General features: G+C 37.8%; 1 protein-coding gene across 1 annotated transcript in view; it reads left to right on the forward strand.

Moving 5' to 3' along the window:
• VPS50 (VPS50 subunit of EARP/GARPII complex) overlaps positions 1 to 18748 on the forward strand; it is an 84432-nt gene that overhangs the window by 55417 nt on the left and 10267 nt on the right. The window contains exons 21-22 of the mRNA XM_005152924.3: positions 3818 to 3939; positions 8117 to 8197. Coding sequence (XP_005152981.1) covers positions 3818 to 3939; positions 8117 to 8197 — 203 coding nt within the window. The remainder of the gene's footprint in view (positions 1 to 3817; positions 3940 to 8116; positions 8198 to 18748) is intronic.

The raw sequence follows: 18748 nt of genomic DNA on the forward strand, positions 1-18748 counted from the left end.
TGCATAGTTATCTTAGCACTTGTTCTGCTTGCCCTCCGCACAGGAGACTGAGACAGCCAGTATGGAATAAAGGTCTAGTTTTTAGATGAAGTTGGACAAAGTGGATTATGTATGTAAGACTAGTGATGTGGCGCTTCAAAAAATAAGAGCTTTGCTACATTTTGTCAGTGCTACTCCTGCTTCCTGCATGTTGCTTCAGAAGGACTTTTGGTAGATCTGAATCAGCTCCCTGATCTTAATTAGAAAAAAAAAAAAAAAGGAAATTCGGTTTAAAAAGGGAAGTCTGGAATTAGCTGAAAATGTGGATTTAAATTGCTGAGTCAAGGAACAGAAATTGTTGCCTCACTTTTTAGGAATGTGATGCAAGTAGCAGTACTCACTTCATGAGTATAACAGTGCTCAGAACCCATTTTGAATTATTCCAGTGTGCTGCGTGTGTTTATGGAGGCTAGATGAATAAAATGAAGTGTAACTTAATATTTATAAATGACATAAATAAATCGCTGTGTGTAACTGAAGTGGGAGCTGCTATAATTTTGTTTGATTTGAATTTCAAGTGAACAGTTCAGTTTATCTTGTTTTCCCTCAAATCAATAATCCAGGTAATTATTTCTCTGTTTCTAGTGCAAAGTAACCATAAGATTCATTTCTAAGGTTACATTTTTCCTATCAAGCTGTTGAATGGTGACTAAAATGTAAAAGAAGTATAAACCTGTGCTAAATTTATGTGGAATATTTTGACCTAGGTCCTATACATCAACAAGAATTAACTAATGACTATGCCATTGGATATATTTATTGTGTGAATCAGTATTTTAATTACTATCTTTCTGACTTAAGAAGTAGTTTAATGGGTATTTGTCGGATTGGGCTTTTTAATGACAGTCCTTATTTCTACTTTTGTTGCAAATGTTTTTGGGAAAGAAACTTAGACTTTGCTTCCTTTAAAACCCGTTAACTCTGAAGAAAGTAACAATGGTGTTGACAAATCTCTCAGCAGAAGTCTTGTAGCTGATAAAAGTGATTGGTCACGTAGCATAGAACCGCATGGGACTTAAAACCCCTTAAATTATACAGTCTTTCAATATTACAGTGGGCTTTTCACTTTTTCCTTCAAAGTGTTGTTAGCTCCTAGTGTATGTCGTAGGAAGCTGCATATTTGGAATCGTGAGACTCCGTAGGAAATAATTTTGCTAATGACCACATATATATGAAAACTCAAATGTATATTATTCAGGAGGCTTTGTGTTTATTTACTTTTCTGGCTTTAGTTTTCAGTTTTGTATAGATTAGTCTGATAGACAGTACTCTCTACTTACTGTCTTTAAGGACAAAAGAAGTGCTGGAAATAATACTTCAAAAGAAATCTGACAAATGTTCTGCAGTTTTAGCTGTTAACAGAGAGCCTCTAGAAAGTCAAGCTACTTTGAGTTGCAGAAACTCTTAAGTGGTGTTTTCAAGTATTTCTGGAAGTTTCTAGGATGGGGTTCTAGATTTGGGCTGTTGAGTGCTGTTTGGAAATGTTCTCAAGTATTCATTTTCCACCTAAAATAGGAACTTTAGTGCAAATATGTAGCAATGTATAGAAGTTAAAAGTTGGCCTGTTAGAGAGAGCAACTAGGAGGAAATGTTCTTGGAACATGTGTTGTGTTGAGATGCTGAGTGATGTAGTAATAGAGAAATGTTCTTGGCGTAGAGAGTTTTATAGGGACAACACTTGGGCAGTGTGTACAGTGTACAGCCCTTTGGAAAAGCGTGAGATACTGCCCGAGAGATTACCTTGAATATTCATGCCAGCTGCACAGATACTTGGAAATCCAACTGCCCGGAATGTGACACATTGTATGTGTATCATGTATGGGTTGCAGGAGAGTTTAAAAATGTGTGTATCACAGAATTAGTAGAAAAAATCAATCTGTGGCAATACAGAATATTCAGATAGCACACATGAAGGTGACAGCTGCTTTGATTAGGGTACTATCCTTTCCCAGAATTTCCATGTTGGGCTGCATTCAGTTGGAAAACAAATAGAAATTAATTCTGCTTTTCAGTTTGTACATAATAATATGGGTAAAGGCATTAATAATTCAACATAGAGTTAACAATTGGGCAAAACTGCCAGATATTAACTATTGTAACCCGTGTTGAATCTCAAAAACAACCCCAAAATATACTTGCATGTGTTAGCAAACTGGGACACAGATACATAATATTCAAGCAGGGGGTCTTGAGCTAGATAGAAACTTGGCAGTATCAGGTAATTGCTTGAGTCTTACCATAGTGCCATATCATCTCACCAGGTATGTAGCCATGTCATGTATTCGTCAAGTTAATGTTATCTTTACTGAGCTACTCGAGTGATTGCTTAAACAAATTCAAATAACTTCCCCAATACTAAGAGCTATTTTTGTTTCTTTGTTACTCAATTTCTCTACTTATCATAGAATCATAGAATGGTTTGGGTTGGAATGGGCCTTAAGATCATCTAGTTCCAACCTCCCTGCTTAAAACATTTTCTGTATCGATTAGTAAATGACTTTGCTGGGCATACCATTAACTTGAAAAACAGTGTTGTTGACTATAGGAAAAAAGAAGTTAATTTAGCACCTTCATTTTTTTTCCAACACATCAAAACATATCTGGAATATGACAATTTCTTAAATTGTCTGCTATATCGTATATGCCAGGTGGACTGCATTAATTTTGGTTCAGAAATTGCTGCCTAGTACTGTAATGACCCAAAGCTTATTATCTATTCTTTGCTTTCAAGATGTTAATAGTGCAAGCAGTATGCCATTTTTGAGCTAGCCAGCAGGAAAGGTAGGGTCTCTGCAGTATGAGGGTTTTCATTAAGTACACATCTTGTATGGCCCTATGAAAAGAGCCATGCTCTGTGCTGGAAAACAAAATAACTAAAAACTGTAGGACCTTTGAACTAGAACTCTAGAGAAAATGTCTTTCTGAGTTCAAATCCTCTGATCATTTTGCTTTGGCTAACCTATAGATGCAGGTCCTGAGTTGGCTTTTTTTTGTTGGTTGATTTTGTTTTGGGTTGGTTTTATTTATTTGTTTGTTTTATTTGTATTTTATGTAGTTTCATTTTCCCAAGTCAAACAACAACAGAGAATAAGAAGGAAGAGAAGGAATTATTTTTCTCCCTGGATGTGCCACAGTCCCAGCATCCTTGTTTTCTGTCAGTCTCTTCCTCTAGAAACTATTTGGGTTTCTTACCCCAGGATAAAAAGAAAGGAGAGCAGGAAATTATATGTCACTGATGTGAAACATATTATTTTGAGTGGGTGAACATATTATTCCTAATTGGGCAAAATCCAATCTTGGCCATATTATTTTTATACTGTGCTTGTATATTGCTTGAAAAATAGCTGTATGTGCATATATAAATACACACTAATGCATAATATCTTCAGTGGCTCTATGTATTTGCCAGAGACTTACTTTAGGGGATTATTATTTTTTTTGGTTAAATGAAGCTGGAACTTGTAGAGGATTCAGAAAGTTGTATATTTTGAATTTAGTACCAGAAGGCTAAAAATGGTTCAAGACATTTTGATATGGATTAACAGCCACATTTAGAGAAGTCTCGAGTCATTTGTGATGTCTCAGTTATCATATTTACCTTTGTTTGTAAACCTCCCAATCTCTAAAATATTACTAAGTTGTTCTTAATTAATATTCTTAATTAATAAATATTCAGGGCTAGATAATAAACTTTGTAAAGCTGGTTTTGAATTTGTCAAGCTTAGCATTGACTTTGCATCACTTACGTTGAGGAAACTGTTCTTCTCTAATTTTTAAGGAAAATACATGCAGATGATGAACATTCTGAAACCAATTGCATTTGATGTGATCCACTTCATGTCCCAGCTCTTCGATTACTATTTGTATGCAGTCTATACGTTTTTTGGCCGAAATGATACGGTAGGTAGAAACATTATTCATTTTCAAGTATCATTGTGCACACATAATGAGAATACAGAGGAGATGTCTTTACCTAAAGTACTACCTAATATGTAGCACACAAAAAAATTAGTGGCAGCAGAATATATTTGAATGCAGGACTACGAAAAGGCTGATTAGATCAGCAATAAGGGGAGTAAGTACTGGGAGTATCATTATCACTGGGATATGAATCTTATTATGTTTTGAATATATTCTGTACTCTTTTTCCAGCAGTGTTTTGAAAGGGAGGGGAAACAATGTGAAATACCTAAAAGTAGTGGCAGAAAGTGGGGAGCAAACGAGCAGTTTGCAGAAGGAGGGTTATGGTTTGGAGCCTAGAGAGTATGAGGTGTTTTAATTTTTCCACATGTATTTCTCTAACTTAGATAAGAATAGCAAAAGAAAGAGAAGAGGGCCATGAAAGTTAAATAGTAACTCAGGTTTAAGAGGTTTGAAATACACTTTTTCAGATCTAGTATTTCTTTCATCAAACTAATTGCATTAATGAAAACAAGGGGTTTTGGGTGATTTTGTAGTTTAAATATATGCTTGTTTGCAATGTTTGTACATAGCATAGATCAAATTACAACAGAATTGTCTTAAAGCATTATGAAAAGCTGCGTGTAGAAACAATCTTCTCTCTTGTCCCCTAAATTACTCCTCAAGTAATAATATTGTGGGGTTCCAAATTCATCATCATCTGTTGGCAAATTGTAATGGATTTTCAGACTCAACATATGGTTCTAAATGGTTTTGAGCTGTTCTCTTTGGCAGGACAAATGTATTTGCAATTTGTGTTTAGGAGATGGGTGGTTTTTTGTTTTGCTTTGTTTTTTGTTAACATAAATGATTTCCATTGGCTTGGTCAGCTGCTCTGCTATTCACATGGGTTTGCATTTGTTTTTATATTTTTGCATCTCCTGTTTTGTGTTTTTAAAGCCCATACCAAGTTCCTCACTCTCTACTTCTAACAGAGAACAGCACAGTGCTAGGCAGGTAAACATTATAGCAGATAGGTGGTGATGTTTTTGTAGTGTGCCTATTTTTTGTTTTGACAGATGACTTTCCTTGGGAAATACAATGCTTACAAAGGGTCTGTGAATGTAACAAACCCTCTTGTAATGCTGCTTAAATGTCCTCACTCCCCAGAGTGTTTATAAACCTTTAGAAAGTAGATATGGATGATGGTATGTGATTTAGACCACTGAGAGTGTTTCTGATTTATTTTTATCTACAAAACAGCATCAGGTGAGATTCTTAAAAGTACGCTTAAAAGAATAACTTCCTTAAATGGCTGAAACTCATTGTGAAAATTCTGCTTATCTCCTGTGTGAGAGTTAATACACACATAAAGAGAGTGATTTACTGTATGGAGTGCATTCAGTGAAAAGCAAGGATTAAAAATACACATGTTGCACTCTGTGTCCTGTCATGATACTAAGTCATTGCTCTGTCCAGACGTCTTTAGAATCATTATCCTTTGTAGTCACCGTTTGGCTTTCTTCATGACCAAAAGTTACACACCGTTGTAACTAGGATTGTTGTTTCAGAATCCTTAATTTGTGGGATGCAAGTTAAGGCTGCCTTTCCTCTTTATCTCAAATGATGAAGAAACCTAAAATGAAATGAATAGGAATTGCCTATATTTACTCTCTACTTACTAAAGTGTCTGGCATTCATAAACGTGCCGCTGAATAATCTTCCTTAGCAGAATAAATTTGAAGTGAGTTTTAATTTTTTTGCCAAGACAATTTGTAATTTGTAAACCAAAGGCCATTTAAATATAAAGGACTATGTAGAATTGGTGATGAGTAAAATTATTCTGTGGACTGTCTAATGCTCTGCTTACTAGCCTTACTAGGCCATCAGTTTATGAAATGTAAATAGGTACCATTTTGCATATAGAAACAGCAGAAACTTTTGTGAAGCAGAGCAGTAATATTGATGCTGGTGAGGGACTCTTCATTAGGGACTGTGGTGATAGGACAAGGGATAATGGGTTGAAACTTAAATAGCAGAGGTTTAGACTGGATATAAGGAAGAAATTCTTACTGTTAGGGTGGTGAGGTACTGGAATGGGTTGCCCAGGGAGGTGGTGAATGCTCCATCCCTGGAAATGTTCAAGACCAGGTCGGATGAAGCCTTGGGTGATATGGTTTAGTGTGAGGTGTCCCTGCCCATGGCAGGGGGGTTGGAACTAGATGATCTTGAGGTCCTTTCCAATCCTAACTATTCTATGATTGACATATTCTATGTGAAGTCATGAGGTTCTGTCCTTGTGCAAACAGTCTTTTTTTGGGTTGCTTGTTGGTTTTTTTCCTCCCTCATATATATGGATGCACAGTTCTGACTTCAGGCTATAACTGGTTGCATCAAAAGTCTGGAGTTCCCCATATGTAATGTTTTATGGAAATTGAAGTTTGTTTCTATTTTCAGATATGTTTCAAACATGACATTACCATTTTTTAGAAAGAAAGATGTCATTATAGAATAAGTAAGCTAAAGTTTCTGATAGCTATTGAAAGTTAGTAATTGAAAGCCAGAAAGAGAAGGAATTAGTGGTGGAGTGTGTGATGTGTAGTTTTGATGGTACAGGTGTAAATTTCCTAAAATGAAATTTAGTGCCTGAAACTTGCAAATACATTTTTTTTAATATGTATATATTTTTCCATTTTTCTGTTTGTTCTTACCTTAACAGGGAAAGTAACCAGTCTTCTATTTGCACTCCTTATGGCCTTATCCTGAAAAATTGCTGTATGACATTAAGGAGGAAAAAAGATTGTTTGGAGAATTAAGGATGTGTTTTTTAAAGGGGAAAAAAGTTATTTTCTTTTTCACCCATATATCTGCAAAATACAGGCAGTTCAGAATTGGTATTTCTATAGTTAAATGTGAAGAAAAATATAAACTAATTTTGTAAAAAAGCTCGCTTCACCTGAGCAAAAATCAAGGGCATGAACACTTCTTTTTATCAAATGTAGACAGTAGGATAGTGATTTATGATCATGTTCTAGATTTCAGCAGAGTGCACTCCAATTGGAATTTGGCCCAGATGTAAATTTTCACTGAATATATAGGATGCATTGGGGCAGATGAACATCTTAAGTCAGAAATGTTAGGTACACTAAATGAGGACCTAGATTATACCATTTTGTGTTTAGAAGGAATGGAGGAGATATCATGAACTCAAGCACTTCCTTCCCTGCTTCAGTGCACTGAAAGGAAAGGAAGCCTAATAACGCAGTCTACAGCAGTGCTCCAAATATTGTTCAGTAAATTGCCTTTTGGTGTGAATCACATACCAGAACTGTATTCAAATGCTTACATATTCTTGACACAATGTGTGTTTGTAAGCTGTCCATTTCCACCTTCTTTGTTGTGTTAGTTTGTTCTTAGTTTTAGGTTTTTGGGTTTTGGTTGTTGGGTTTTTTTAACTGAAAGTAGAAGGTAAGTAGGTACAATAATTATGCATGTCAAATCAGACCCTAAGCTGGTATAATTCATTGCATTTACTGGGAAATCGATGTAACTCTGTTGATTTACCCCAGCTGAACATCTGCTCCATAATACTTCTGAGCAGTGAACATGAAGATGGCACATTTCTCAGGTAGATCTTTATAAGCATTAAGTACTAATGTTTTATAAATTGGTATAATTTTGTGATAATGTTTTAATAATTGATATAATTTTGCATATGCAAGTTAGATATTTAATAAGGAATTACAAGAAATGTTATAGCTTGAGAAAGGTCATGTCCATTCGGCTTGGTTGTGGTGTGCCTGCAAGTCTGGGGGCATTGTGGTGTGCCATTCTGGACTCATAGCCACAGTGAGAAAATCTAGAGTCCTGCACCCAAATACAGAATTAGAACAGTAAAGAATACTTCTTGTTTATTGGTATGAATGGTAAGCTGTCATCTTCATGAAGGATACTTGGGTCATTCTTCACACTAGTACAGTACTGAGTGCCATGTCCTCTGTTGATTTTCTTTTCTTTTTGTGTGGTTGTGATTATGTGCTAAAACCTTAACATAAGTAAATTGTAGCCAGTCTTTACATACCAAAGATCTGCTATATCGCTGCTGGATGCATCAATTTGAACTGTAAGGTTTAAACCAAGGAGTTTTCACAACTTAAATAGTGTTTATTTCTTCTAGTTTGAATCAACAGGACTGGGTCTCAGTAGCAGCAGATTACGCACCACACTGAACAGGATCCAGGAGAGTCTGATTGATCTGGTAAGTACCTAGATTTTGCTAATGGTCAGTGGAATAGAGGTCTGTGTAGGAAATAAGGAGTTGTATTTCATCATGGTTTTCTGATTTTTAACTCTGTTCACGTTCAGTGTCTGTAATGAAAAAGTCTTAGTTTTATGGTATATCAGGATGTAGAAATCATTATTGTATGAAATCACTTGTTTCTGATATACAACAAAGTTAGTTTAATAGCTTTTGCTAGCTCTATCAACAAAAAAACTTATAATGTATTGCAGTTTATGGAATAGAGACATTCCAGTATTACCCTTGTTAAAGGAGATGTTTTATTAAAAAGACCCCAAACCAACACAATAGATGACTCATTTTTCTTCAGTAAAAGAACAACAAAACAGTAAGCCATCCTGAATATCATTCACCTTACAAGATAGTAGAATAGTATACAGAGTCCTTAAGTCGTTTCTAAACTATGGGGAACTTTCCCTGATGTATTTAGATTGTATCCTATTGGTCACTTCATGAGTTATTTTCAAATTATGAAAAGTAAATGCAGTGCTCATGTCACACTGGTAGTAGATTACTGTTCATGTCACAGTACAACAGAAGTCTTCTGGTAGATTTTGTGGGTTCAAATGAGCAGCAGAGTTTATAAAGAAATACTGCCAAGAGCTATGGAAAACATGGAAATTTGAAGTTCTTTTTTTCCATGTAAATATAAACTTCTTGAAACATTATGAAGAACTTTTCTAAAAGTATCATAAATGTTTGTGTAGAAGTAAATAAAAATACTGGATACTGGAGGAAGAATTCATTTTCTAAGGCTTCTTTCTTAGAAGTAGAAAACACATGTTCTATTCTGACTTTCACAAGGATTTTGCACTCCACAGAATTGTACTTTTTGACTTTTTAATTCATTGCAGTATTATATCAAGTCCTAAATTGTTCTTTCGGAGAAGCATTTTACCGGATTTTTAGGACATTTCTGATAGAGTCAGTAGAGGGAGCATAAGATAACTAATAATGCAGACCTCTATAAAACAGAGGGTGGCTAGTCATACTGATACTCATCTCAAAGGCAGTGTATTGAGAAAGAAAAATTACTTCCGGGAAGATCTTGCAAACAAATGAGTTCAAGATTATGAAAAATCAGCAAGTTATGGAATTAATTTTTTTAACTTAGTAGTCACAGTTCCAGACAATGCTTTGCAGCCTTGATTTTTTTTTTCATCAGTCAAAATAATTTTTAACAAATCTTTACTAAAAGTAAATTGGAAAAATAACTGCATTTCTTTTTCTTCCTTAGTCATTTAACAGTGCTGTTACAGATAATGTTAGTGTCAGTTGAAATTAATCGCTATGTTCCAGGTATGCTTTGAAAGGAAGAAGAAATCTGAGCTAACTGCCATTAACTTAAATGCATTCCATGAGGTTTATTAATATCTTATGAACTTATGCTGGTCTTATACTATAAATGGAAATTTTCCAGGTTTTGATTCATGAGGAAGAAAAGGTCTTCTGGATATTTTTATTGTTTGCTTATTTTTAAGAGTTTGTGAAAGTCAAGATTAATCTTTACTGTGTCATAAAATAGATTTTTCTCATGATTGCATGGACTGTTCTGGAGTGCTCTCAAAATTCTTCTCTCTTATCTTTAGTTTATTGTAAATTGCTATCTGAAAATATCCATGTCTGTTGTGGGGTTCAGCCTCATGGCTTGTTGGGAATTTGGGGCTTTTTGCATAGTCTTCTATTCATGGTAACATTATTAAGGGCTATCATTTCTGCTGCATTTCAGTTCCTAATGGCAGCATCCTTCAGCATTTTATTTTAATAAAGATAATCTGAATCTGATAGTTCTGAATCTGTAACTAAAGATTTGCCAGAATTGCATGTAAATCAGAATAGTTCCTCTAATCTGTCAGTGCCTGTGGAGGTTAAGTTCTGTCATCTATGTCAAGACTCTTTGGTAATTTGATGATTCCTAGCTTTTCTTTTGGACTTTGTCTATTCCTTTTTTGAGATACTAAGTGGATGAAGGCCTTTTACTCTATATTTATTCTCAGAAGGCAGAGGAATAATTGGAGGGTTTAGAGGCCGTCTCCTTTTTGTAGACTTTCTGTTGTTCTGTTTGTGATTAAATTAATGCTTGCTGGTTTATACCACATACCTTTTTAGGATACTACTTTTATTATTGTTTAGCTGAATTGTAAGCTTCCTTTGTGAAGGAGAAGGCAAAGTGGAAGGAGTGTTCCAGTTCTGGCAAGGTAAAGCTGAGCTGCAGTTAACATTCTTTCTTGCATTTTTGTAGCATCTTCAGTATGAAGAATATGGAGGTCAGTTGCAGGCATTCCATGTAGCTCCTCATAGAGTTCTCTATTCTAAGTTTATACTCCCCTGTTAGTACAGTGCAAGAAGTGTCTGTCCTTTTACTATACACTGTACTTACAGTATACTAACCATACTTGAGAAAGAAGTACTGTCCTGGTTTTCATTTGCACCACTGAGAGGTAGAGTCAGGTTTCTTAGTCACAGTGACTGAACAAAAAGGATGCAGCAATTTAAAGTGTTTTCTCTGCTCTTCCCTGCATCTCTCTTCATGCATCACATACTCTCTGCTTCTGCTGGAGGGTGCTTGCTCCTCTAATTAGTACTCAGCTGTAGCTGAATCACTTCTCTGCTCTTTCACAATCTAATATTTCATAGCGAAGCCAACTGTACTTCATAAGCTGCAGCAAGTCTACCTGCAGTTTAGATTAACGTTTTAGACTGTGAACAGGAAATAGCTGAGATATGAACATGTGTTCAATTGTGTTAACTTCACCACAGGGTAGTTATGTGACATCTCAGCTGTGATACATATTATTCATGTCCGTATGCTGCTCCTGCACTGATAATAATAGAAAACATTATAGTAAACAAAAAAGTCAAAAGAATAAACTACCACCAAAGCTCACCACTTCAGTGGGAAGTGAATATGCCACTGCTCCTTGTATTTCTGGTACAAAACCATGTTTGTAGTTTGGATTTTTTTTTTAGTTTGGATGTTTTGCATGATGTAATCAAAATGAGAATAATGAGGGGACTTTATGATGACAATAATGAAAGGGCTTAACTCTTTACAAGATTGAGCAAGCATTTTCTTTAGGTACTACTGCTTTAAATTTGTTTCCTATTTCAAACTGTTATAAATATTCCAATAACAAGTTTTTTTCCAGTGATGGCTTTTCTTAATCTCTGCGCCACTAATATAAATACTGTTTTAAGTGTGGTCTGAAATTTCTTTTAGAATCATAGAATAGTTAGGGTTGGAAAGGACCTCAAGATCATCTAGTTCCAACCCCTCTGCCATGGGCAGGGACACCTCACACTAAACCATGTCACCCAAGGCTCTGTCCAGCCTGCCCTTGAACACTGCCAGGGACGGACCATTCACAACCTCCCTGGGCAACCCACTCCAGCACCTCACCACCCTTACAGTAAAGAACTTCTTCCTCATATCCAATCTAAACCTCTGCTGTTTTAGTTTTAACCCGTTACCCCTTATCCTGTCACTACAATCCCTAATGAAGAGTCCCTCCTCAGCATCCCTATAGCCCCCTTTCAGATACTGGAAGGCTGCTATGAGGTTTCCATGCAGCCTTCTCTCCTCTAGGCTGAACAGCCCCAACTTTCTCGGCCTGTCTTCATACAGGAGGTGCTCCAGTCCCCTGATCATCCTCGTGGCCCTCCTCTGGACTTGTTCTAAGAGTTCCATGTCCTTTTTATGTTGAGGACACCAGAACTGCACACAATACTCCAAGTGAGGTCTCATGAGAGCAGAGTAGAGGGGCAGGATCACCTCCTTTGACCTGCTGGTCATGCTCCTTTTGATGCAGCCCAGGATACGGTTGGCTTTCTGGGCTGTGAGCACACACTGAAGCCGGCTCATGTTCATTTTCTCATCAACCAACCTCCCCAAGTCCACAGGGCTGCTCTGAATCTCTTCTCTGCCCAACCTGTAGCTGTGCCTGGGATTGCTCCAACCCAGGTGTAGGACCTTGCACTTGTCATGGTTAAACTTCATAAGGTTGGCATCAGCCCACCTCACAAGCGTGTTGAGGTCCCTCTGGATGGCATTCCTTCCCCCTAGCATATCAATGGAACCACACAGCTCAGTGTCATCGGCAAACTTGCTGAGGGCGCACTCAATCAAACTGTCCGTGTCACTGACAAAGGTGTTAAACAAGACCAGTCCCAACACCAGTCCCTTATGGGCATCACTCATTACTGGTCTCCAGCCGGACCCTGAGCCTTTGACCACAACTCTTTGCATGCGGCCATCCAGTCTGTTCTTTATTCACCAAGTGGTCCATCCATCAAACTGATGTCTCTCCACTTTAGAGACAAGGATGTCGTGTGGGACAGTGCCAAATGCTTTGCAGAAGTCCAGGTAGAAGATGTCAACTGGTCTGCCCAAACTGCTCTGCCCCTGTCCATCAGTTCCGTGGCCCCATCATAGAAGGCCACCAAATTGGTCAGGCAGGATTTCCCCTTAGTAAAGCCATGCTGGCTGTCACCAAACACCTTGTTGTTTTTCATGTGCCCTAGCATGCCTTCCAGGAGAATCTGCTCCAAGATTTTGCCAGGCACAGAGGTGAGACTGACTGGTCTGTAGTTGCCTGAGTCATCATTTTCCCCTTCTTGAAAATGGGGGTTATATTTCCCTTTTTCCAATCATCGGGAACTTCACCTGACTGCCATGATTTTTCAAATATGATGGCCAGTGGCTTTGCAACTTCATTCGCCAGCTCCTTCAGAACCCACAGATGGATTTCATCAGGGCCCATGGACTTGTGCACATTCAGGTTCCTAAGATGGTCTCAAGACAGATCTTCTCCTGCAGTGGGCACAAGGTCTTCATTTTCTCAGTCCCTGAGTCTCCCTTCCAAGACTTGGGTGGTGTGGTCAGAGCACTTGAGGGGGAAGACTGAGGCAAAGAAGTCATTAATAACCTCAGCCTTCTCCAAATCCAAGGTAGCCAATTCTCCCGATAGCTTCTGGAGAGGGCCTGTGTTGTCCCTAGTCTCTTTTATTTACAATGTAGCTATAGAATCCCTTCCTGTTATCTTTCACATCCCTTGCCAGATTTAATTCTAACTGGGCCTTAGCTTTCCTAACCTGCTCCTTAGGTTCCTGGAGGAAAGTTGTTTTCCACACAATCAAGGAACCTCCTGGATTGTTTGTGCTGGGCTGTACCATCCCTGCAGCAGATATCAGGGTGATTGAAGTCCCCCATGAGAGCAAGGGCTTGTGAGCATGAAGCTCTTCCTATCTCTCTATAAAGAGCTTCCTCCACAGAATCCTCCTGATCATGTGGTCTGTAGCAGAATCCCACAGTAATGTTCCCCATTGCTGTTCTCCCTTTGACCCTGACCCACAAACTCTCTGTTGACTGCTCACCTGTCCCCAAAGATAGATCCATACTCTCCAGCCTATCCCGAACATAAATAGCAACTCCCCCTCCCTGCCTGTCTTTTCTAAAGAGCCTGTAACCTTCCATTCCAACACTCCAGTCATAGGAGCCATCCCACCATTTTTCTATGATACTTATTATATCATACCCCCATAGAGGTGCACACATCTCTAATTCCTCTTGTTTGTTCCCCATACTATGGACATTTGTATAGAGGCATCTGAGCTGAGCTCCAAATAGAGCCAGCTCATTGGCTGGAGCGGCTGAAATATCTCTACATTGTTTCAAGCATTTATTATAGGTGCCGCCAACTGCCTGGGAGTGCTGGGATGATGTCCCACTCCCCCAGCACATCTAGTTTAAAGCTTTCTTGACCAGGCTGACAAGCCTCCTACCAAAACCGCTCTTCCCCTTCATTGTCAAGACTAGTTCCATCAGCCTCCAATAGACCTGGCCTCCCAAATCGAGTCCCGTGTTCTAAATACCCAAACCCCTTATTATGGCACCGAACCCCCAACTGTGGCACCATTTTTTATATATAAATGAAATAGGTTTAGTTAAAAATACGTTAAAGGGGCCTACCAGTTAGCTAAACTGTCTTTATTTGCCTTCTTATAGTTAAGTTATACTCTCCTACACTGGAAGTGTGCTAGGAGCTTACAGTGATTAACCCATTTTCTGTGTCTATGCTACTTGCCTTTACCTTAACAAAATACTTGTAGGCTAACTCAAAAGGATAAAAAATACAAGCAGTTTGAATATTTGTATTAAAGCGTGAAGTTTCATTTCTGAGAGGTAAGAGAACTGTACGACTTTTAAAGGTTTGTTTGGCTATGTTGTACTGAGTTTCATATTGTGTATCTGAACTTCATATTCAGGCCTTTCCACAGCTAGTACAAAATAGCTTAAGCACAGATTTCTCCTATGCAGCAGCTTCGGGGCTAATAATTTCGATTCAGAAATAGCATTCTGCAAACTGTGTTTCATTCATACCAATATTAAAAGGAAGACAGAAAGTGAAAAATGAAAATGGGAGGAAGTGCTATATTTCAGCCTCACTATAATGCTAAGGTGGGGTTTTGGTTAGGCAAAATACATCAAAACAAGTGTCTTTTTCTGAGCTGCCTACATCTCTTCACTGACAGTTCCACTGACTGGGGTATGTAGAGATATTTACACACATTTGGTCGTTGTAATTTCTAACAGGAATGTGTTTTTGCAACAGTAATGTTTGTATTAGTCTACTGAGACCAGTAAGCCTCAAAGTAGGTACAAGGCATCAATCAAATTTATGTGATCTAAGATAGCTGGTGATTCGGAAGGGAAATTTCTACTTCTGATTCCTTGCTCTATCTGTCTCTAGGCAGCTTCCTTATCTTTGCAAAATGTAATGTAGTCATGGTATTACTGTTACCTAGATGTCTGTGAATGTCCTGTGTATGCAAATAGCTGCCTTGAATGATACTGCTGCTTCTAAAAGCGAGATTTTTGGGCAGATAACTGTGGAATACTCATAAATATTGCAAACTGAATTGGTCAAGTAAAACTGAGATTTAGAATGAAGTTTGTCAGAGTTACTGTGCCTTACAGCAGTAGAAAATAAATCACTGCAGTAAAACAGTATATAAGCATTGCAATGCAACATATAGAAGAGCAGGGGGGAGGAATCACTGGTATGAAGAAGTATCAGTTAATGTATTTTAGGTTCTGCCTTTGCTTTAGCTTTTGGGCTCTTTCCCCATAAAGTATATATCATTTGGCAGACAGTGTCTTAGAGATCAATGGTGCAGGCATGGAAAATGTCGATTTTTCATCTGTACAAATAAAATAAGGATTGGGAGGAAAACTTTTTTTCTTTGTGCCTGACTTTCTGGCCAGTTTTGGCTTTGACCATTTAATGCTGTGGAATGGTACTGTTCAGTTACACTAATCCCAGTTCTGGAAACAAACAATTTGGTTTTATTTAAAATGTCACCACACAGTCCTGTGTGGACATTTACCCTCTTATATCCTGGTTTGGCATACCAATGGCAAGCTCTGAAGAGTCTTGGCTGTGGAATTCCTTACTCGACATGGCAGTGCCTAGTGCAGGACGCTGTTCCTAAATACATAGCTAAGCTCCTCACTGAAATGGTAGCTGTGAGGTGGGACTCTTAGCGAGGTCTTTTTTAACCAAAAATAATTTCTCCAACTTTTACAGTCCTTGCTTGGTCTCCTGCTCCTTCAAAGAAAAAAAGCCTGAAGAAAAAAAGGACAATTTGTGTTTTATTTATTTGTTTGTTTGTTTATGTATTTATTTTTCACTAGAGAGATGTGTACAACATACATAATGAAAATATGTTGTGTGAATTGCTTGTCAAGGGGGGAAGAACTGTCTGTATACAAAAGAAAGTTCTGTCATGAAAAAGCACTTTGAAAATATGCTTGGACTTCTGCAGCTGTTTTGCTTCCTCACATTATTCATTTAGAGCTCTTGATATAACTTCTTACTCATTTGCTTGACTGTATTACCCAAGTAGACTGGAATGATTTAGTGAAGCTTTCCAACTTATTTCTTTGAATGAGTTTCCTGGGCTTTGGCAATACTTTGTCTCTCTTAGGGCAATCATCGAGCCATCTCATTTTAGTCCTTTCAGGCTCTTCTTGTTGGGCACCCAAAGCTTGGGCTTATTCCTAGTCCCAGAGAATGCCAGGTGTCCACAGAGTTATAGCTGAGCGCCTGGGAATCATCATCATCTTCTACTGAAACTCTTTCTTTGGATAAGAAAAATGCTGCAGTAAAAATGTGTGTGAATGTACCAGATTTGCTTATGTGAGTTTGTAAGGTAGTGGTTTGGGTCCCCATGGGTCTGGCAGTGTGTGTGCTTTTGTGCAGAGGCTCTTTTGATACTTATTTTTTGAGGCATAGTTAATGGCTTATTTCTCAGTTGCCTATCAACACAGAGTGATTCCTGATAGAGGCCTTGTTGCATTAGGCTAGATGAGATAGCAACCTTTGGTATTTTTTTATGCAGAAGGCTGCCATATAATTTTGAACGCTAAGAAATGCATGAAATGCAAAGATCCAAGAAGTTTCTGCACAAATTCTATTGAATTCTGTTCCTGAAGTCAGTGGGACTGATCCAACTGAGGTTTTGGATGTGCTTGTTTTGTGACAAAAACCACATGGTCATTTAATAATTTCTGTTAATGAAGGCTGGAGGAAAAAAGCACATGCATTATGGAAGCCCTGTCAAAGTAATCCTGTGCTTTTCTGGGGGATTGGCACACTGGCTATTTCCTTGGGCTTCCTTTTTGCTATCAACATGCTTTTGCACCACCTGCTTATTGGAACAAATCAGGAGAATTAAATGCTCGTACTGTGTTTGGCCGGTAGATTTGAGCTGGAGTTTGACTCCCTGGTTGAACCCTCGTATCCCTTTGACTTAGCCGGTTGTCTCATGCACGTTTTGTGTCTTCAGGTGCAACACGACTTCAGCATTTAAAAGGTTCACAAAATATTTAGCTTTATGGGAAGCAGGCAGGTAGAAAAGAAAAAGTTAAAAATGTATCTTAATACTGAAGGGACAGGCAACTTTGGACTGCATAAATACAAAATTAAGTCTTTGTAATATTTGGGTTTTACATAATTTGTAATTAGTCTTTGAAAGAAACAAAGATGCTTAAACCTTTACCACTGATACTGCTCCCCCAGCTCTGTGGCTGAACAGAGCTTTAGAACATTCTCCTAAGACTAGAGAATTGGTTGATGTGCTGTAGGTTTGGCTTTTTTAATAATGTGTAAACAGTTCAAATCTTACCTTTTTTGTTTGTTTGTTAATTTTTTTGAGAATGACTTGAAAAAGAGAAAGCAGATAAAGAGTGGGTTTTGATAGTTAACAGTATCTTTGATTCAGTCAATATTTTTAGAGAATTGACTGTTATGGCTGGATGATTAGATGTTGTCTGTCTGCAGTGTACTTGTGAATGTACTGGGTAGGTATTTTCAGAGCTGACTAGAAGAGGTTACATGAGTTTTAGCACATACCCAGGCCTTTTGGCTTGCTAGACTATTCTGATAGACTCAGCAGAATGCGAACTTCATGGTATTGTGAAATGTCAGGCCAATTTAGTTGTAGATTTATCTGGCTGAACCTGAACACAGATCAGAACTAAGAAAATTCATTTTTCAACTAACGTATTGATGTAGCTAGTCTTTGTAATTGTTCCCATGCTCAGTGCAACTTACCTGATAGTATTTACTGTAAGCTTCTTTTAGAAGATTTTTTTTCTGCTCATTGATCTCTTTATGTGCGATCTTTTAGTGCTACAAATGATGTGTTGATGGTATTGCTCAGTCAGCAGTCTTTGGTTTTAATGTCAGAATTCCTGTGAAGATCCTTCAAGGCTCCCTGCTTTATCTGTTTTCTGCTTCTGTAACCTATTATAGGGGTGGGGTTTTTTTTAGAAGTCTGAAGATAATTTCTTCACCCTTGATAGTGAGAAGTCTGCTTTCCTAGTCTGTGCTTTGCTCCATCTGCTGTACCCATTTTTGTGTTTGTGTTTGACATCTTTGGCAGACGCAGAACTGAAAGAGCCTTTCTGATTTAGGAAATCTACCTCTCTGTTGCCTTGGACTGTTATATGATAGGAGGTAACTGTCAACTAGAATTCAAGATAGTTAAAGTGGAACTTGCAATTTTTTTGTTTCCTCACACTTCAAACCATTTTCAACAGCTTGGACACTGTTATCTTCCCCACTTGTGTTATATTCTTAATGTCACTTTTGGCTTGGTTTTCATCTAAGCAGTAAACACATATTCTGTTGCTGCTTTGTCTATAGCAGCAAACTGTTGATCTTTCTGCTCACTCTATCACTTAAATTCTCACCAAGTCTTTACACATTTTAACATAATCCATTTTTGCCTGCCCTGCCTTTAATTGCTGCAGCATAATCACAATGGATCTGTCAGATATTTTGCTGCCAGAATAACCTATTGTTTTTTCACTTTCAACTGATCAGTTTTCTTTTGGCTTTTCAAGATCTGCAATGCATATTCTTCCTTGTCTCAAGCATGATATTTAGCATGAGTTAGACAATGACTTAGTTCCATTGTTGTTTCTGATGCTCACTGCTTGGCTTT

The sequence above is a fragment of the Melopsittacus undulatus genome, chromosome 1 (genome assembly GCF_012275295.1).
Source record: "Melopsittacus undulatus isolate bMelUnd1 chromosome 1, bMelUnd1.mat.Z, whole genome shotgun sequence".
NCBI classification, from domain to species: domain Eukaryota; kingdom Metazoa; phylum Chordata; class Aves; order Psittaciformes; family Psittaculidae; genus Melopsittacus; species Melopsittacus undulatus.